At 49.9% G+C, this 21560-nt stretch overlaps 1 protein-coding gene across 1 annotated transcript in view; it reads left to right on the plus strand.

Moving 5' to 3' along the window:
* Window positions 1–328: 328 nt before the first annotated feature.
* Window positions 329–21560, plus strand: part of FAM174B (family with sequence similarity 174 member B) — a 36567-nt gene continuing 15335 nt past the window's right edge. Inside the window, exons 1-2 of the mRNA XM_058542386.1 lie at window positions 329–701; window positions 19243–19374. Coding sequence (XP_058398369.1) covers window positions 379–701; window positions 19243–19374 — 455 coding nt within the window. The 5' untranslated portion in view covers window positions 329–378. The remainder of the gene's footprint in view (window positions 702–19242; window positions 19375–21560) is intronic.

The raw sequence follows: 21560 nt of genomic DNA on the forward strand, positions 1-21560 counted from the left end.
AGGATAGCAAATACCTGTCTCCTAAGGGGTTTTAGGATTAAATGAAATAAAACGTGAAATGTGCAGCACAGTGCCTGCAGAAGAGGGAGCCTGGCTGTTATTACTTCTCCCAGCGGTCCCAAGTCTCAGGAAAATCGGGGCCGCCCGCACCCGGGCCTGGTGGCCTGCCCCGCCCACGTGGGGCCGCGGCCCGTCGAATGACTCGGTGCAACGTGTTGGTGGCGGCGGCGGCGCGGGCTCTTCCGGGCGCCGCAGCTTCCTGCCAGGCACGCGCAGCCGCCTCCGCCGCGGGAGCCCTCGTGCAGGCCTCGGCGCTGGTGCGGGACGCGGGGCTCCGCTGCGCGCGCCCTTCCCGGCCCGGCGCCGCCCGACCGCACCATGCGCGCCGCGCCGCCGCCGGCGCCGCTCCTGCCGCTGCTGCTGCTCGCGCTCCTGGCCGCGCCCGCCGCCCGCGCCAGCAGAGCCGAGTCCGCCGCGGCGCCGCAGCCCAAACCCGAGCGCCAGCCGCGGCCGCCGCCCGGCCCGGAGCCCGGGAACGCCACCTGGACGGCGGGCGGCGGCAGCTCCAACAGCAGCGGCGACGCCCTGGTGACCCGCATCTCCAGCCTGCTCCACGACCTGCCCACCCTGAAGGCGGCCGTGATCGTGTCGTGCGCCTTCACCGCCCTCCTCATCGCCTGCCTGCTGCTGCGCGTCTTCAGGTGGGTCCAGCCGCCCCCTTTCTTCCCGCGCGGGCCACCCTGCACCGCCAACCTGCAGTCGCCGCGCGCCCGCCCCACCTGCGCGCACAGATGCTCTGGGCGCGCGGCTCAGCTCCGGCCTCGGCGCCTTGGCGCGCTCCAGCTAGCCAAGCGGCGGCTCCCTGCCCTGCCCCGCGGGGGTGCACTCGTCCGGTTTTCCCTGGTAACATTTTAGGAATTTTCTCCCCTTTTAACGATATATAATAAATATTGGATTCCTCTGAACTCTGCTAATGCTTAACAGTCACAGTAGCGCTCCGAATTCTGATAACCTTACACGGAATTTATTTTTATACCCGTTTCACAGATGAGGAAAAAATTTCCAGAGAGGTAGGGTGGCTTATCCGAGTAAACTCAGTGGTGGAGTCAGAATTCAAATCCAGGTCTGTCTGACCTTTCCCACCTTGCTACCCGTCCCTCCCTTATGTCTGAGGCTCCCTCACACTCCACCTGCCTGTTTTCCTTTCCTCGGTTGTGCTGGCATGCGGGAATGCCCCCAGAATGCCTGTTTGAGGTGCGCTTTGGGCCCAGGATTGGAGCTGGGCCTCAGGATGCTTGGTGACCCTCCGCGGCCTCAGTGACTTTTTGTTAGCGGGGTACACGGACATCTCTCCTGTGCCCCTGCCTGCCTGAGCTGCCCCAGTGAAGGTTCCTAGGGGCCTGAGGGATTGTGGAGAGGCTTTTGTATGTTGCTCAAGTCGGGGAAGAAAGTTTCTGGGAAATTAGGAAGGATGACCCAGTTTCCTGGAGTAATGGGATGGAGGGGGCTATAGGGGACCCAAGGAGGACGTTTTCCCCTAATGCCTGGGAAATTCCGTTTGTGCAGGAAATGAACTAAATGTGTCCTGTTACTCAGGCCTGCCGCCGGGAAATCTGGGTGTGTGTGTGTCAGTTATTCACTGCCCATTCCCTCCCCTTCCAAGTGTACACACTGTGCTTTGGTGTTTGATCAGCTCTTGGAGGTTTGGGGCCACGGGCTTGCTCTCCCCGGGGAGCGTTTTCAGCACACCAGCAGAAACCAGACCTGGAAAGGCAGGGTTGGGAGCCCTCTATTGAGGTTTGCTGTTGTTGCTGTGTGACTCTGAGTCAAAGTGTTTCCTTGTGGGCCTGTGGGATTCAATGTCAGTGGTCATGAGAAAATAGAGGAGGAGGAACTGTGGTCCCACATTCACCCCACCATCCCCTGGCCTGGCTCAGGCCACGTCATTCTTCGCTGTGCTGGTCCCCTTGATTTGCTCCGGGCATTGAATTGCTCCCCTCTCCCCTCCCATCCTTCCCACTGCCCTCGCTCCTCTGCTTACAACCTTCAGTGGCTCCCTGTAGCCACTACGTGGTATGGCATTCAGGGCCCTGACAGACTGCCCCAGTGTACCTTGTGGCCATCAGCCAGCCCTTCCAAGCCTCCTCTCTGTCACTTGCTCCTTTCTTTACACTCCATGGTGCTGGCTTGTGCTTTTTCACTCCTGGGCCAGGTCCTGCTGCCAACCTGCCATGACTGCACACAGCCACCAGGCCCAGCTCTCATGCTCCTTCCTATGTGCAGTTTTCCTGGATGTCCAAGTGAGGCTGTTGCTTCCTTTTCTGGCCTCCCCCAGCCCTACTTGTGCATCCTCCATACAACCCTTTTCCTGCCGTGCTGGGTGACTGGGCTTAGTGCCCGGCTTACCACTCAGCAGACAGCCCTGGAGGGCAGTGATGTCCAGTCCATCCTAGTGTCTCCGTCCCCGATGCTGGCCTGGCGTTCAGTGGATGCACCGTAGTTCTTTACTGACCTCTTCAATTGGGGTGAAGGTTGATGCCTAGAGCAGCTCTGAGCCTGGAGGTTTGAAACCGTTCGCTCAAAATAGGCCGCCGAGCCCACAAGGCGGTGTTCTTTTTAAGAAGGTATTTGAGCAATTTTGCCAGTCTGCTCCGTATTATCCAGGAATGGGGGAGAAAAGCAAGCAGCATATGGCCAGATGTGCGGGCCCTGGGCCGCGTGTCTGAGTGGGAGCGCCAGCTCGCAGGCCTGGGAAAGATGGGTCCTTGTTGCCTTGTGTGCAGAGTGTGGGAAGAAGGTTCTGTCTGATTTGTGGGAGAAGTGGGTTATGGACGTGACCTGCCTCCTCTGCCCGGGAAGGCTGCCTTGTTGGGGTGACTTTGCAGGCAGACAGCTGCCACCCCGGTTTCTGATGTAGACAGGAACTTATAGCATTTACAGCTGGGAAGGGCATTGATGGTACACGGTCTCCACATGCTCCTTTGCAGATGAGAAAGTTGCATCCTAGGGAGTGAAGTAAGTCATCTGTGAGATTCTGGAACACTCTGCAAGTCTGTGGCCGAGGCAGGACCAGCGCCCCATCTCGCTGCTGGGTGGACTGTGCTGTGACCTTTCACCCTTTTCATGTTCTCTGCAGCTCGGTTTATCAGATCCCCTGAATGCCTGCTGTGCTGACTGGGTGTCTTCCTTACCTGCTCCCCCTCCCAGCTCCTTAGCATGCAGTCACCACATCCTGACCATCACCCCCACCCCCCCAGGCTGTCTCACCTGTGCCCACACCCCTTTCCCCACGAAATCTTCCCCACCTGCCAGCGCCTCTCTACCTTGTCTCCTGAATCACAGCAGTATCCTTCAGGCTGGTGCTCCTGCTGCCAGCACTCCCATCCATCCTCCTTCTGGTCTCCTCCGTTTTCTGCCCACCCATCTCCCCATGCACAGCTCCTTAGCATGTGGCAAAGCTGGCTCTTCATGACCTGGCCCCCCCTCCGTCGAGAGCCCCCATCTCAGCTCTGCCTGCTGCTCCAGCCCTGCTGCACTTCCAGGGCTTCTCCAGAGGTGTCGTGTGGCCTCGGGCCTGCGTTTCTTGTCTCTCTCTGACCCTCTGCACGGAGTTCCCTCCACCACCAACACTACACGGCCAGCTCATTGATGTTTGCCTGCCTGTGTCGCCTCCTCTGAGAAGCCTCCCAGCCAGGGCCCCCCAGTGCTCCCAGAACATACTCGAGTTTTGAATTTTCTACTCAGGAGTCAAGAGTGACTCTGAATGTGTCCCTCTGCCTGACTGGGCTGGACTCTGAAGAGCAGGGCTGGCCCTTCATCTTTTGTGTCTCTCTAACACCTACTGTGGCTCCAAGCACAGTAGACTCCAAGCTGACATCTAATAAAGATGTTTTTAGCAAATGAATGTTGAACTCCTGGTATTTTACATCGCTGATGCTTCTCAGAAGGTCCTCGGTGATTTGAGGCAAGGCTCATGCCAGAAACCTGTGAGGGAGGAATTGATTCGGATGGTGGCCCTCCCTTTTCTTAACAATACAGATAAGGGAGGAAGAGTGTAGTTAGTATTATTGCTTATGAAGCAGCAATCCTAGCCCATTTGTCTGTTTTCCCTGAAGCAGTCACTTTGGCAGACAACAGGAAAAATGTGGATCCAAGGAAACTGTTAAAATTAGAAGCAAAGAATGTGTATCATAGTGAAAAATATATATAACTTTAACCAAGCAATTCCATTCCTAAGGTACACACATTTTTCCCACTGATACATATTCTTTGCTTCTAATTTTATCATCTTTGCTTCTAATTTTATTAATTAAAAGAGGAAGCAAAGATGCTTGGGCAGGGAAGTTCAGAGCAGTTCTGTTTGATAATGAAAAGGTTTAAATAACCTAAATATCCAACAATTGGGCATTGGTTAAATAAATTATGGTAATCTTTACAGGGGAATACTGTGCAGCTGATAAAAATGATCACATTGATATAGTACTGGCTGTGTATTGTTGAGTGGAACAGGTTATCAAACAGCATGTGTAGTACGAGCTCATTTAAATTAATAAATTATATATGTTTATATGAACGCACAAAGAAATCTATGTATGTATTTTTGTGCATGTGTGACTATGGGTGATTCTTTATTTTTTTATTATGTGTGTATTTATTATTCATGATATAGTTCTACATTGTATGAATTTCCTTACAATGGACACATGTTCACTATTTCTCTCCCTGTCTGTACACTCAGCTCCTTGCTGTATCCTTGGACGTGTCTTCCTGAGGACCTCGACAAGACCGTCTGGGGTGTACACGTAGGAGAGGGATTTCTGGGCCCCAGAAATCAGATTCAGACTTGATTTCCTTGAGTATATACCAGTTTACCCTCCCACTTGCAGTGCCTGGGGGTCCTCAGATCCTCCCAGCATATCCGACCCTTAGTATTATCCGACTTGCAAATGTTTTCCAATCAGGTGGGTGTAATTTGGTGTCTCATTGTTTTGTTTTGCATTTCTCCACTTTCTACTGAGGTTGAGCAGCTGTCTCTTCCCATACTCATTAATCAATCAGGGTGCCCCGTCTGCAGAATGATTTATACCTTTTACATGTATTTTAATCATTAAGGAAAATGATTTTAAGACTGGAGACAAAATTGGAAGGAGGGAAAGGCAGTTTGGAGGCAGAGTGCCCTCTGGCGAGGATACCTTCGTGTGTGTGTGTGTGTGTGTGTGTGTGTGTGTGTGTGTGTCTCGGGGCCGTTGCCCCTGGGTCTGTTACTTGTCATGTTTGTGAGAGCTGGCAGGAAATCAACAAAGAGGCTGTGTCGAGGAAGTAGAAAGCTGTGATTCCTCCAGTTTTTTGATGTTGGGAAGCGTCCGCTGTGTTGCATGGATTCAGGCAGAACCCGCATAAGCCAGCGGCTGCTGTTCTCAGTAACTTTTGCCCCACACACTCCCTTAGGTCTACCTTTACCCTTTGAGATCTGAGGGGATCCGACTTTACTTTCTGGTGTCTTATGAATAGGGTGGAGACAAGGCAGGGTGATTACCACCTGAAACCACGACTTTCCTTTCCTTTGGGGATCCTTTCCCCATCTTGGCGGGTCTCCCAGCTCTACTGCCCAGGCCACATTTCTCCCAGGTCTCTGTTGGCTGCATGCCCAGCCAATTCTTATTTCAAAAGCCCTGTAAAAACCTCTTATCTGAAAGGAAGGTTTGTTTTGGTGCGTCCTGGGGGATGGGGAGGAAGGTGAATTCTAGGTGATCTGACATTGCCCAGCTGTCACACTTGGATCCTTGGCAAAGGTGCACGCCGCCATGTCCCCAAGATGCTGGAACCACAGAAGCTTAGTTTATTTACTAAGCCAGGTCTTTGAAAAGGAACCGGAGCTTTCCTGCTTAGCTGGATTTCCCAAATTTCCCATCTTCTGTATATTGACATTTGTAATAAGAGTCAAAATTAAGAAAAAATACAAAAGCTTAATACTTGCAGGATTTGAGGAAAGTGACCATTCTGAAATGTTTTTAGCTATTACTCATGAGTTTATCAATACTATTTTAAAAAATTGGCACTTTGGACAGAGCCATGGTTAGAAGTGCAGTCCCTTTTTATGACTTTGAGATCGTAGAGCTTCTTTGGCACCCAGGAGGTCATGTTTGATTGTTTGACCAAGGTTTCGAATTGGGGGAAAAGCTATAGAAGTGAAACATAGTCATCTTAATTTAATTTAACTTTAATTTTTTAATTGGATTTTCTTTTTTCTTTTTTTTAGTTTTATTGAGATGTAATTGGCATACAACACGGTATTTAGTTTAAGGTGTACAGCATAACGACTTGGCTTACATGTATTGTGAAATGATTAGTGCAGTAGGTTTAGTTAACATCCATCATCTCATATAGATACAAAGAAAAAGAAAAAGAAAAAAATATCTTTTCCTTGTGATGGGATCTCCTCTCTTAGCAACTTTCATATATACCACACAGCAGTGTTAGCTATAGTCGCCATGCTCTATGTTACATCCCCAGGACTTATTTGTCTTATAATGGGAAGTTAGCACCTTTTGAGCACCTTCATCCAATCCCCTCTTGTTTAATTTTATATCCCACGGTGAAGAAAGAGCGTTAAAGAAATCTAATACGGCAAAAATCCAGATTTTTTTTTAAAGAGGGTAGAGAGTATGCCCTTGATTCACTTCTCCACCAAGTTAATCAAGAAGTCATGGCACATGGGAGGAATAAGGTCCTTCAAGTGGTTCTCACGTGGGGAGGATTTTGCCCCCTTTGGGGTCGTGTGGCAATGTCTGGAGACACTTTTGATTGGGGAGGGGGATGCTACTGTCATCGTGCGATTAGAGGTCAGAGATGCTGCTGGACATCCTGCAGTGCACAGGACAACCCCCCAAAAAGAATGGTGCAGCCCAAGCTGTGAGTAGTGCGAGATTGAGAACTCTGCGAGCCCCGACTTCGAGGCCTGCTGGTTGTCTGATGTGAGCAGGTCACTGAGCCTTTCTGGGCATCTGCTTCTGAGGGCTATGGGGGTGTTTAGATGAGATTGAGTCACCAGATCCCTGGCTCACCTTTAAGCAGCCAAGTGTCTTATTGTATTTAAAAATAACACCCTGAAAACAGATGTAATTTACACCCAGCCTTTTGGTCTTGCTGCTGCCTGTAAATGAGGATACAGCCATATGGCCAAAACAATCAGGCAGGTGCCTCTGCTTCTGAGCCTTTTAAAAATGAAATTGGTGGGGCCGGCCCAGCGGTGTAGTGGTTAAGTTCATGTGTTCCGCTTTGGCGGCCCAGGGTTCACAGGTTCGGATCCTGGGCGCGGACCTGCTCACCACTCATCAAGCCATACTGAGGCGGTGTCCCCTATAGAAGAGCTACAACTCTACAACTATGATACACAACTATGTACTGTGGCTTTGGGGAGAAAAAAGAAAAAAAAGAGGAAGATCAGCAACAGATGTTAGCACAGGGCCCATCTTCCTCCGAAAAAAAAAAAAAAAAGAAATTGGTGACTCCTTAGCCTGCGTGAGCCTCTGTGGACACCTAGGACTCCACGTAGGACCTCCCCCCACTACTGATTTCCCCAAGTGAAGGAGGTGCCTCATGAGCACCTGGCACCTGCCACCGATTCCTTCCATCAAATTGGGAAGGGAGGGAAATCCCTCTTTAATTTAACCCTGAGCTCTCTGGCTTATCTGGCTTTACCTGTAAACTCTCATGCCCATGTACGCATTGCATTTGGGCTTTGCAAACGCAGATCCTTCTTGAGACACCAGGCACATCCAGGGGTGGGGGTCTCCAGTGTCAGTGTCTGCATAGTGTCCTGTAGGGAGAGTGTCACGGGAGGGAGGCTCTCCCAGATTTAAGCAGAGAAGGCTTCATGAGTTGTGTCCAGTATTTTAGTTTTATAGCTGGTGTTTGGTCCTGACCATTTGCAAAGGGAATTTCTAGGATCATGAATTTAGAATCGTGTTGTCATGGTTTCACTTTAAAAATCTGTACTTAATCTAAGGGTGATTTGCCGTGAATCTAGACTTGATATTTGTTTTCCTGGGGTGCATTGAGGAGGAAATCCACTCTCACTGGCAGGTATGGAGGAGAGGAGGGGCCTGGGCACAGAGCATGGGCAGGGCTCCTTAGGCCTGGGAGAGGCCACAGGGCCTTGTGACCTCTTGGATGTCGGGTTTCTTTGCATTGAGAGCTCCCCTGACCTCTCTCCCTCCACCCATTGTACAGATGAGGAAACTGAGGCTCAGAAGCAGAAAGGGTTTGGTAAGGTCACCCAGTGAGTTTGTAGGGAAAGTAGGACTTATGCCCAGGGGTTCTGTTGCTCAGCTTGGCCCTTTCTGGGCCTCCAGGACGTGGTAGGCTGGATTTTGGCCTGGTCTAGCTGAGTCTCCCCAAAACCCAGCCAGGGACTCAGGAGAAAACATGGCTGAATGGATAGAGCAATCTTCCCGGTGTATTTTATGAGACCTGCTGTGAACATAGAGGGGGCTGTGGGGAACACACTAGAGGCTAGGGAGCTTCCGCTTCAATCTGGGAGATGGTTCTGCCTGGCAGATAAGAAGCAATCCAATAGAGGAGTGATGTGTCAAACACAACACTTGCAAACAAAAGCATAAACTGCAAAAGGACGGCCCCAGGGGCTTTGGGCGAGACAGAATGGCCTGGGAAGGCACGTGCGGAGGAGGCAGAGGATTAGGACTTCTGGGTGGAAGAAGAGGTTCTTCCAGGACCAGATGGCCAAGGAGGTTTTTCTGTGGGTAAGGTTTGTGAAAGTGATCATGATGATGACAATAATAATAGCAATTAGTATTTATTAAGCCCTTACTGTGTACCAGGCTCTGTGCTAAGTGTTTTTTATGTATTTCCTTGTTCTTATGATGGATGCACTGTCGGAGTCCCCATTTTACAGATGAGTAAATCAAGGCACAGAGTGATCAGAGTCTCACTCAAGGCCACGCAGCTGGGGAAGGGCAGGAATCTGATTTCCAATCCAGCATTTCCCACCCTTCCCCTGTTGCAGACAGGAATTCCAGCTGGAGGATTTGGGGAGTTGTAGTGGGTCAGAGGAGCAAATGGAGGATTGGAATACAGGAGTGAAATAATCAGAGGGCTGCTTTAGAAATGCTGACCCATTTTAGGTGCTTAATAAGTATTTGCTGAGTGAATGGGTGAATAGTGACGTGGCTGCAGTGGGGGTGCAGGATGGCTTGGAGAGCTGTGGAAGGTGCTGGAAGGACCAGTTGGGAGGGCTGAAGGCCCAAGTGGATGAAGAGGCGAAAGCAGAGGAAAATGCTGAGATGCCCTGATGGGCGGGGAGAAGGGGGCGTGGTGAAGGGGCTGGTCAGGCGGGGGAGAAGGCTTGGTGAGAAAGAGGATGATGTACAGGTGAAACTTGCTCACGGAGATGCCGGCCACGAGCTGGACATCTGGGCTTGAGGTGGAGCGGTTGGGAGCTTCTGCTGAGAAGTGACTGTCCCTCAAGTGGCGGTGGTGGTGGCAAGGACTGACATTCCCACGCCTCCCCACCACGTGGCAGGGCCAAGTAGATATTAAAAGGGTCACTTATGACGTGTGTCCCAAAGCACAATGACCCCAGAGCTTCCAGGCTGTGGTGAGGTCCCCTGGGTCCACCGAACAATCCCTCTTGGTCATCTTGCTGCTGCCCTTGAACCAATGGAGCTGCTCTAGAGGCTTCTTTCGTCACTTTAAGCCTCGCTTCCCTTACCTGGCATCTCATATGAAAGTGAAGTGAACCCAACCCTTGGCAAACACACTTGGGAGCTGGAGGAACAGGTCTTGGGGGCATTCGCTGTTGCCATATTTCGTGTGGCTCCTCAAAAAGGTCAAACCCAGGGTGTACTAATTTTGTCTTGAAAGGATAAGAGTTGGATCTATCCCTCCGGGATTGAGAGAGAAAGAGAATCAAGGGTGGGGAGCAGACAGTGACAAAATGCTATAGTGTTAAGAAGAAAACCCTAAGACGAAATTGAGCTCTTTGGGGTTATCTGGCACACGTCCCATGATCCTATATGAAGTGTAAGCCCCCCGGGGCACACTGTGTCTTGTGTGCTGGATGCAGGCATTGGTGTCAATCAACAAAGGTACGCTTTGTTTAATCCCGAGGGGATGGTGCCCAAGAGGAGAGGGAAGCAGCTAGGTTATCTACATGGCAGCCGGTACCCCGTAATCGTGAGTGAACTGTAGGTGAACAGATATAAGGAGTCCACACCTCGGCTGAGTGTGGACATCATTCCCTCCCTCTGGGCTCATGATTTTAGCTGAATTATTCAATATCACTCATGCTCGGCACCCGTGACCAAATCACCCGGGGCCCAGAAACTGAGTCAGAGGTTGCAAACTGATGGCCCAGAGACATGTTTTTTTTGTTTTGTTTTGATCTGCACAGTGTTTTTAACAACTGAGGTGGTTGACAACACTTAAAAATCGGGAGTCTTCACATAAAGTCTAGATCTGCTTTTCCTGGCAGATGGGAATACCTGGAAACACAGGGCCTCTGTTCCACGTGACAGTAATGGGCGGGAGCTGGGGAGCGGCTGTTCCATCGCGGCTGGGTTTGTGAGTGCCACTCCATGTGTCTTCTTGACTCAGAGGCAGAGCGTTGATCACTATTTGTCATTGTGTTTGTTCTAATGTTTGTGTCACACCAGGCCCGCTTCACTGTTTTTCTGTGCCCACGGGGCTCTGGGGTGTTTGAGTTCTTGACGTGGTGCTGGGAGTCATTGCGCTTGACTGGCTGCTGTCCTGGAACAGAGTGGCCCTGGTGCGATGGGGAGGGGCAGCCCGTGGACAGGGGTGAGGCGTAGAGATGCTGCCGGCTGCATCTGGAAGGCTCTGGAACGCCTGTGTTGAGGAGGGCTTGGCTGGAGCCGTGTTAGAGCTGGGCCACTGAGAGCCTGAAGCTCGTGCTGCACGAGAGGAGAGTGCTTTTGTCTCGTGTAGCTGGGTGCCTCTACTCCCCCGTCTGGAGCGGGGCGGGATGAGATTCGTATCACACTGGTGTTTGCCTTCTCAGTGGCTTGTTTGAACTGCTGTAAAAGGAAGGTGTTGGTTGGACGCAGGGACTGCGCCCAGGGCAGGAAGGGGAAGAAGGCTGGTACTCGGGAATCGTATCACTGGCCACCTGCCTTGGTGGTTGGTGTTGGTGGCTTTGCCACCTGAGCCCAGGGCTAATCCGAGGTCATCGCCTGTTCTCTGGAGGACACAGCGCTGTCTTCATGGCCTCTCGGGCACTTGATCCCTACAGAATAGGGTGGAGGCTGGGGCTGGAAAGTGGGTTCTGGAGTCGTGTTCTTTCTCTCTTCAGGTTTACTTGGTTTGTTAGGGAAGGCTCAGATATGTCTTTCGTGCTGAGGGAGACGGTGCAGGGTAGAGGTCAGAGGTTAGAAATGGGGAAGGCCTCTGTCCCCAGAGCACCAGGAGCTTCCGCTGGGCCTTGAGGCCTGAACGCCTGCTTGGCACTCCCGTCTAACTCGTGGCAGCTGCTTGATTCTTTCTCCTCCTCCTCATTTCCTTTTCTTTATTAATTTTTCTAAATATCAAAGGTAACGTGCTCTTTGTGACAGGTAGTGTGGTTCCAGCAGAAAGCTGGTCCTTGAGCTACTGAACGACTTTAGTGGGCTTAAAATGAAGACAGCCAAGGTGGAGGAAAAGTTTGAGCTGCTGGGTTTGGCTCCTGAAGTCACCAGATGAGCAAAACCACCCCAAGGAGGCGACGTGCGGCCTCTGGGCGGACGGAGGGGCCCCGGCACCGGCTCCAGGGAGAGGCAGGTCTGACACACCTTAGTCCATTTTAAAAATTTATTTTAGTTACTTACTTTGAATTTTATTTATTTATTTGTTTTAAAAATAGGTCATATATTCACATGGTTTGAAATTCATGAGGGGCCAGAGTATATGGTGAACAATTTCCTTCTGACTCCTATCCCTTGGCCGCCCAGCTTCCTTCTTTGAAGCTGTCAATTTCCTGTGAATCTTTCCACAGAGATTTTATAAGTACACAAATGAATGTAATAGATACACATATCTGTATGAGTATGTATATCTTTCAGCTTTATAAGATATAATTCACAGACCATACAATTCACTCATTTAAAGTGTCCAATTCACGGTTTTTAGTATATTCACAGAGTTGTGCACCATCACCCCAATCAATTTCAGACTTTCATCACACCAGAAAGAAACCCTGAACCCGTTAGCAGTCACCCCCCATCTCCCTCTCAAGCACCAGCCTTAGGTAAACACTAATTAGGATCAGTTTTCCTTCACACTCCTCTTTCCTGGAATTTTCCTGGCTATTCTTGCTGCCATTTTTTTTTTTCCTTCTCTGAACTTTGGAATCAGCTAGTCTAGATTCTCCCCAAAAAAATCTGTCAGTATTTTATTGGATTTCGTGAAACTTGTAGATTAATTCAGGAGGTATGACATCTTGATGAGGTTGGAACTTTCTAGTCAGAAGCATGGCATGCCCTCCTTCTGTTGACATGATCTGTGGGTGGCTTTGGTTGTAGCCGGCAACCAAAGGATCTTGTGACTGCACTTGTAGCTTCCTGAGAGGTGTCCACTGAGCGCCCACTCCCCGGGTATGGGGGGACCCGACGTCTCCGGTGAGTTTCCTGCCCTCTTATTGGAGTGAAGTGCTCGGGTTCTGGAGTGTGGTGGACTGGGGATCTGAGTCCTGCTTACAGGGCAGGTCACGCAGTGCCTCTGGGCTTCTGTTTCCCTGACTCCATGATGCCTCGCTGGCTTGAGGCTGCGATGAGACAGTGTGTCAGTGCCTGGCACCCGGGTTGCCGCATGGTGGTGGCTGCTGTTACTGTCACCCCAGTGGAGTGATGGTGCAGGAAGGCCCACGTGTTTGAGTCACGCGTAGATGGTGCCCTGCAGTGGAGGTGGTGCCTATGAATGGAGATGACAGGAGCCTGAAGAAGGGGGGAAGCTGGCCTGCCTGGGGTGTCCTGGGACGGCCTTGTGGGGAAAATGGGAAAACTGTGGCCCCATGGAGTGGATAGGGCAAGGAGGCACCATGAGAATCTATCATTGGAACCCTCACCGTACCTGGCAAGCAGTAGAAATGGATATGAGATTAAGGTTCAGGGTGAGCGACCTGCCCTGAGGCACACAGTCCAAGGAATCGCTGAGCTGAGATCTAGATCTCAATGTCTGGGTGCATGGACCGTGGATCTGACTGCACTACCCCAGAGTTGAACTTCTGACAACAACTAACCCTCAAGCGTTTGTTTTCTTTTGTTTCTCTTCGTGGGGGAGGGCAGGAAGGAAGGCCTCTCTCCCAGTCGGTGGGCCGAGCTCCAGTGCTCCGCTCCCCCAGCCTTGTGTTTGCACAAACAGCGCCTGCCAGCGCTCATTGGGAAACCTGCTTCTGACCAGCTGTTGAAAGGGCCTTTGAGTAAACAAACCCTCGGGTTTGAAGATTATATTTCAGAGTAGAAGAATTTGAACTTCTCTTCTGTCTTGTTGGAAATGTGTGTTTTGGCTCCAGGGGAAGGATCCTTTGTCTCCTCTAGAACTTCTCTGGTCTTGCCTGTTCCTGGGAGGCACAACATGGACATTCACTTAAAATCACCATCTGCCATTTCTTCGTTGAGGCCACCTGGTATAATGGGAACTTGTTCCAGAAAAGAAAAATTACGGCAAGGGTGCCATGCTGTTGAGGATGGGCCAGCAATATCTTTTCCCTCCTTTGATTCCTGAATCTCCTCTATGCCCGACAGTTTTCACAGCTGTTCCCCTGCTCAGTCCCGCACCCGCCCCCTGTAGGGCTGAGGAAACAGGTTCTTGTTCTGTGTTTCTGTAGATACACTGGGATTGAACCCAAGCCTGACTCTAAACTTGTGCTCTTTCTAGAACCAGGTGCTTCTTCCTCAAGCTGCGTGTGTCTGTGAGGTGAGGGCTCTGTCCCCGAGGCTGACCCACTGTCCCTTGGAGAGACTGAGGTGACTTCAGATTCTTCGTGGCCATGTGGTCTTTGCCTCAAGCCAGTGTGCTCTTAAACGCCCCGTGAAGGGAGTCACGCCGATGGTTGTCTTCTTGGAAAACCTGTTCACAGGTAGCCCCAAGCAAAAATATTTATGATATTTCCGCTGAGACACTCTGTGTGTATAATTCTTTGTTTCTAGAGCAGGGAAGAGTCCTAGGGTTTTAAAGGGTTTGAGGAAATGAGAAAATTATATATGGAAGGTTTACTATTAAAATGTGGAAAAATCCCAAGATGGTGTTTATTCTTGTAGTGGTGGTTTCTCTTCACCCTGGGCCTGCCTTTGTTCCTTCGAGACCCTGTGGACTTAGGATTCTTTAGGTTGTGTGATGGAAAACCCGGCTCAGACTGGCTTTGGTGAAAAAGAGAGTAGCTTTGTAGTTATCGGGGAGGGCTGACTCCATAGTGGATTTGGAACTTGGTCTCTCTCTGTCTGATCTGTTCTCTGCCATGTTGGCTTTATTTTCCATTTCTAGAAGGTAGTAAGATGCCTTTCTTCATCTGGGTCTCAAGGCCAGTGTGCGTGGGCAGGGCATGTACTGCCCCTTTTCCTGCCTTCCTGGCAAAGGGTCACTGGCCCTGATTGGTCACGTGCCCTCCCAAACTCCACCCCATTGCCATGGCCTGGTGGTTGCAACACACTGATTGGCTCCATGTTCACTCCTGGAGCTGGGGCTGCGGTCAGTGGTCAGGCCTTCTCAACCACAGGGACCGTGTGGGCGGGGGATTCACCGAGGCCACTGAGCTACAGATGCCCAAAGGAGGGAGGAGAAGGATGCTGGCCTGCCCCAAACCAACACATGTCCCAAAGGAGTCGCGATTTAGAAGGAGTTTGTTAGATGTGTGCCCAGATCAGCTTGACATAGGAACATGTATTAAGTGACAAGTTCTGGAAAGTATAACAAGAGTTTCTTGGTGCTAAAGTCAAGTGGAGGTGAAGTCTGGTGGGGGCGTGGAGTGGGTTTGCAGTTGGGTGCGAGTGGGAAGTAGCAAGGTGGGGCAGGCACCTTGCTTCTTGGCAAGCACGAGGGGGTTCAAGGTGACCTGCCAGGGAGGGTGGCGCTGGGGCAGCCCTTGGCTCTCTTTTGAGCAAATCAGGAACAATATGCACTCACTGTGCCCTTCGAGTTTTCTGAGTTGACTCCACAATCTAAGCTCTTAAGCCCCATGCGCTCTCCCCTCATGGCGCATTTCAGACCATGAGTAGTCAAGTAGCACTTTGACTTAACCATGTGGGAGGAGGTGCAGATGGCCAGCCATCTAGTCATGGGGCTGCCCGCCTTCAGACCCCGGCTCTGCCACTTACTAGCCACATGGCTGTGGGGACGTCCGCCTCTCTGAGCCTATTTCCTCAGCTGTGAAACAGAGGTGACAGCAGTGCCTTCTAGGGTGATTTGTGTGTTTTAGATGCCATCATATGTGTAAATTGCCTAGCCAGCACCCTGGAAGAGCTCATTGTGGACTGTTACTAACTTGAAAAGACGCGTTCGAATGTCCACACTCAGAGAAGAGAGAGCAGGACGTGGCAAGGTTATCTAGGCTTTGGGCTGTGTCTGGTTTTCCGCCATCTCACGTTCTCCTTCTCTGAGACAGGAGGGCACATTCTCTGACCCCAGGACTGTTAGGCCCAGGCACCTGAGGGTCTGTGGGAAACGCTGATCGACTCTGTTCATACGTTTTCCTGCTTCTGACTTGCACAGCTGGTAAAGGAAGGGTTCGCCTTTTAACTTGAGAACTATGTGAAGACCCCCCTGCCATCCCACCCCACCCGACGCCAATCCTGCATTGCCTGGTTTCCCTCCGCCCACCTGCCAGCCGACGGAGAAGCTCGTCAACGCAGCCAGTGGGCCTCTGCCAGGCACCAGTCTGAGTCTCTTTAAACTTCTCAACGTGTCTTGGTTTTCCCTTATTAACACGCCCAACAGCGAAACAGCAGAAATTACTCTTCTTTTGTGAAGGGTGTTGTGTCGCAGAGAGTTGATTGTTTGAAATGTAATTTTTCTGGCTCATTATGTCAAAACTGGCTTTTGAAGCATGCATGAGGACTCTTGCTAATGGCCTTTTGGATTAGTCAGGGTTCTCCAGAGAAACGGAACCAAGAAGAGATATATATATATATTTATTATAAATAATTGGCTCATGTGATTGTGGAGGCTGACAAGTCCCCAGATTTGCAGGGTGAGTGGGCAAGCTGGAGACCTAAGAGAGCCAATGGTGTAAGTTCCAGTTCCCAGGCTGGAAGGCTTGAGATCCAGGAAGAGCTAATGTTTCAGTTTGAGTCTGAAGACAGGAAAAAAACAAAGGAAAAGGATGTCCCAGCTCAAAGGCAGTCAGACAGGAGGAACTCTCTTATTCATGAGAGGATCAGTCTTTATTCGTTGTATTCAGACCTTCAACTGATTAGATGAGGCTCACCCACATTGGGGAGGATTATCTGTTTTACTCAGTCTACTGATTCAAATGTTAATCTCTTCCAGAAATACCCTCACAGACACACCCAGAAATAATGTTTGACCAAACATCTGGGCACCCCTGGCCCAGTCAAGTTTACACATAAAATTAAACATCACACCTTTGGTGTAATCTCAGGGCTGACAATTATTTTCTGAGGTGACGTGGTTGGAATGGCCAGCATTAAAGCATGTGGGCCATGACGTTCTAGATGCTGGGGTTGTTTTCCAGCTTCTCCCGTGGGTAACTCTTCATGGGTCTTATTTTGAGCTCAGTATGTTAATTTTCTCATCACAAGACTCTGAGGCAGGAAGACTCTGAATCAGGAAGAAGAAAGGTGATTTTATGGGTCATCAGGATCCACTCCCATGAAGCAGGGCTGAAGTCAGAGCCTCCAGAACCTTCTTCCAAGGTCAGCAGTCGGTCCTGCCCCAGGGCCAATGACTAAATGAGGTTTCAAGTTCCAAGTGCAAGACGAGGTTTTCGAATCAGATTTTGCATTTTCTGGGCTTCATGATATCTGAAAAAGAGTTACAAACAGGGCTTTGACTCGTCAGTGTGAAACCGTCCGGGCGTTGGTCTCTCCAGTCGTCCACAGGGCCTTCCTCAAGTCCTGGGTTCACGGGACGGCTCCTTTTGTGACGCTGCAGATGCTTGTTCAGAGGTGTGTTGGGAATGGGCGGCCCGGGCACGTGGCAGGGTCAACAGAGGGGCACACCCCACTCCTTTGCAAAGCCAGGTGCTCCCTCCGAATCATCTGGGTGGAGCTATGGGGCCGTTTTCCTGAGAAAGGTGTGGGGTGTGAGTCTGCATGGATGGGGAGTTTGCTTCTAGTCTCCAGAGCTTGAGGATGGGTGGTTTCCTTATGCCTTTGTCTTGGGTTGCTTGTGGCAGATGGAGCTGTTTCTGGCCTTAAATTTCCCCCGTCCGGCATTGGAGATGGAATTGGTCAGGGACTGTGTCATCTAGGGCAGAATGCAAAGATTTATTTTACTCCTTTCGGGGGAGGTGGAGAAAAAGAAGAAGCTGTTGATGGTGAGCATGTGGGACCAACAGTGTTTATAAGGTGAGCATTTACACTCCTGCACAAAGCCTGCTTCCAAAATACCGTTGTCCCAGGGCCACTCGGGAGGCGACTGGCTGTGCTCCTCCCACCTCTGACCACCAGGCTTGGCGTCTGCACCGCGCTTCCTCCTGTGTTCGAAATCCAAGCAGTCACATGCCCCGTGCCTCTTAGTGTGTGTGTGTGTGTGTGTGTGTGTGTGTATGTGTGTGTGTACCTGTGATGAAAGCAGGAGGGACACATCGAGGCTTGGAGATCATCGGTTTTATAGGTGGTTTCTCCCTGTCTTCCAAAGTCTCCACCCAAAGAACCACGAGGAGCAGGTACTAGAGGTTGTAGAGGTTGCTTTACGCCAAAGATGCAGATAAATATATATATTTTTTATGTAAATGACACTTTCATAGATCACGTTTCTGGTAAATCATACTAGGTAAGATGAGAGCAAGTGGCTGTTGCTAAGAAATCGTTAGGAAACCTGAAGGTGAACTTCTGTTTTCATTATTCTGCAAACTTATTGGAGAGTTTCTGTGTGCAGAGGACAAAGAGATCTCGCTTGTGTCCTCGATGTGGTCTCCATCCGGGAACGGCTTGCAGTCTGCAGGAAGAATGTTTAGAGAATGTGATTCTTCAGTGCCCTAGTTATGAAAAACAGTGCCCTAGTTTTTAGGGTTGACTGGTTCTCAGATATACTTAAAAAGGAGGGACACTAGAGAATACAAGACATTTGGGGAAAAGTTCAAGATAGTGCAGAAATAAATGCAAAGAGCATCAGTAGTCATGATGATAGTAGTATTCCTGATGGCATCATAAACTTTCAGCCAGGCCCGACAAGTATTGCATCCTTCATGCAGAGGGACTGATGCCAGAGGCCGAAGTGGCCTGTCTCAGCACTTTCCCTGGGGCCCACCCCACAGTGATCCTCTACCATCCCAGAGGTAAAAGCTTAGTGTTGTAATTCGCTATCCTCGTAGATCCTCATGATGGATACAATGTTGACTGATTTTTACAACTCCTTGTCATACGAGAGAGACTGTAGTACTTCTGTTTATTATTTTTACTAACAGTGATTTTTGCCGAGAGCCCCGTGTGTAGGCTTGTAAAATGCATCATCTCATTTAATCCTCCCTCACCTGTGAGGGACAAATACTATTCTTATCCCATTTCATTTATGAGGAGACTGAGGCTTGGGGGGATTAACTGACTTGCCCATGATCACACAGGTAGAGTGTGCCCGAGCCCTGATCCTAATCCCACCTGGCCGGCCCACACCGCAGCGCCCTCAAGGCCAGGCTTGGAGCAGAGACCCGCAGACACAGCAGGGCTGGGTGGAGGGTGAGGGGCAAGGGGAGGAGGGGGCAGGTGTGTCGTGCCTGTGCAACTGCAGGGCTAGGTCCTGTGCTTCTTGAACATTTTGATCTTTTGCTCCTCGTGGATTTTCTTTGCATTAATTTTGCCTTTTTATAATGTTGCATTTGGGTATTATTTATCTTGATTACTGAGGTTTTCAGTGCTCAGAGCAGGGGTAATCATCTTCTCTTTGTGGGTGAGGACCACGAGGGTCAGGGAGGTCAGCAACCCGCCCGAGGTCCCATGGCTGGAGGTGGGGGAGCTGGGGTATTCGCAGGTCTCCTGGGAGCCTGGCTGGAGGCAGCAGCGTGGTTTCCCTCGTGAGGATCGTGGAGTTCTCAGGAATGTGCTTCTCCCCTTCCAGGTCGGGAAAGAGGTTGAAGAAGACCCGCAAGTATGACATCATCACCACTCCAGCCGAGCGAGTGGAGATGGCCCCGCTGAATGAGGAGGATGATGAGGATGAGGACTCCACAGTGTTTGACATCAAATACAGGTGCGGGGTGACGGTGGCTTCCTTCTGGGCTCTCGGGCTTGGGGTGGTGGGACCGTTCATCTTTGAAAACACCATGAGGTCAGGCGTGTATTCTTGATCGTTCGCTAAGTGTTTGACCTTAGGGCGTACTGCTTATGAGGGAACTGCTCTAATCCCTTCCTAGAGCACTCAGCACCCAGAAAGCCAGCAGAGAAATACTTACAGAGAAACGAGTATTCCCTGCTTTTCCCACATGCTCATACTGAGAAGTGAGCTTTACAGGAGGAAAAGGAGGGCTGGATTTAAGACAATGAGCTTGTCGTGCACTGGCTGTGGGGGTCTGGTCCGAGCAACCGCGTGTGCCACACACCCTGCACGCAAGTGGAAACTTCTCTTTCAGCCTCACTGGAGTCAATAGCCAAGAGCGTGGGGTGGTAGAGGGGATTATTCCTTGGATGAAATTTACCGGTGAGCTCCAAAGACAGGTGTGTTTCCTAAAGGAAGGTCAGAGTAACTTTGTGACTTCAGGATTGTAGTGTGGGTTTTGGGATCCTCTTGGGATGTACTTTGCATATGTGAGATTCTCAATGTAAGAGCTGGGGGTGAGCGTAGTTTAGAGATGAGGGCTCAGAGCCCACAGAGGGGAAGTTGCTTGCCCAGGGTCCCAGTTATTAGTAACAAAGAGGAGACACAAATCCAGGCTGGATCCAATCCCGCGCTTTCTCCTCCACGGTTCTCCAGAGAAACAGAACCAATAGATATAGACCTGTATACAGTAAGAGATTTATTATAAAGGTCCAAGTCTGAAGGCCTGAGAATCAGGAGAGCCAATGGCGTAAGTTCCAGTCTAAGGGCAGGAGAAGACCAATGTCCCAGCTCGAAAAGAGTCTGTGAGAGAGAGAGTGAATTCTCCCTTATCCCACCTTTTGCTCTGTTCAAGCTTCCAACGGATTGGATGACGATCCAAGAAGAGCTAAGGTTTCGGTTTGAGTCTGAACGCAAGGAAAAAAAACAATGTCTGAGCTCAATGGCAGTCAGGCAGGAGGAACTCTCTCTTATTAGTGTGAGGGACAGTCTTTATGTTCCTTTCAGGCCTTCAACTGATTGGATGAGGCCCACCCACACTGGGGAGAGCAATCTGCTTGCTCAGTTTACAGACAATTGTTAATATCATCCAAAACACCCTCCCAGACCACCCAGAATAATGTTTGACCAAATATCTGGGCTCTGTGTGACCTGGTCAAGTTGACACATAAGGTTAACCATCACATGTAGCTTTTCTATACTAGGGAAGGCAAGTCTTCCATACCTCTCCTGACTTATTCTTTTTCAGCACAGCCTTGGCTGTTCTTAGCCCTTGACCCTTCTGTGTAAATCAGGTGTTAGACTCAACAAAACAGTGTTTGGGATTTTGATTAGAACTGCATAGACTCCGTAGATCGATTTAGAGAGAATCAACCCCTTTATGTTGATTCTTCCAATCCATGAACATGGAATGACTTTCCATTTATTTAGGTATTTTTAAAAACATCTTTCAGTACTTTCAAAAATTTCTCCATAAATGTATTATAAATTTTTGTTAGATATATTCCCAAGTGTTTTACATTTTGAGATATATATATTAATTTTAAAAAATGCTATTTTAGGGCCAGCCCTGTGGCTTAGTGGTTAAGTGTGCATGCTCCGCTACTGGCGGCCTGGGTTCGGATCCTGGGTGTGCACTGATGCACTGCGTCTCTGGCCATGCTGAGGCCGCGTCCCACATACAGCAACTAGAAGGATGTGCAACTATGACATACAACTATCTACTGGGGCTTTGGGGGATAAAAAAAAAGGAGGAGGATTGGCAATAGATGTTAGCTCAGAGCCGGTCTTCCCCAGCAAAAAGAGGAGGATTAGCATGGATGTTAGCTCAGGGCTGATCTTCCTCACACACACACACACAAAATGCTATTTTATTTATACTCATGTCTGAAAAAAATGAATGTATTATTCTGTTTGCATACATACCACTATTGGAAACAGAGTTTGTTAATAAATCACACCTAAATTTCATAAAGAACATACAAACATTAGAACACAGATCGATTATAGATAGAGTGGGGGAACAAGCCTTTAGCTGTAATTTGCATTTTAGATAAAGAGCAACAACCTTTGAGAAGAAGCAGAACAATTAGTAATATTCATCCATACTGCAGAATAATATA

This window comes from Diceros bicornis, chromosome 5 (assembly GCF_020826845.1).
Source record: "Diceros bicornis minor isolate mBicDic1 chromosome 5, mDicBic1.mat.cur, whole genome shotgun sequence".
In the NCBI taxonomy this organism is placed as follows: Eukaryota; Metazoa; Chordata; class Mammalia; order Perissodactyla; family Rhinocerotidae; genus Diceros; species Diceros bicornis.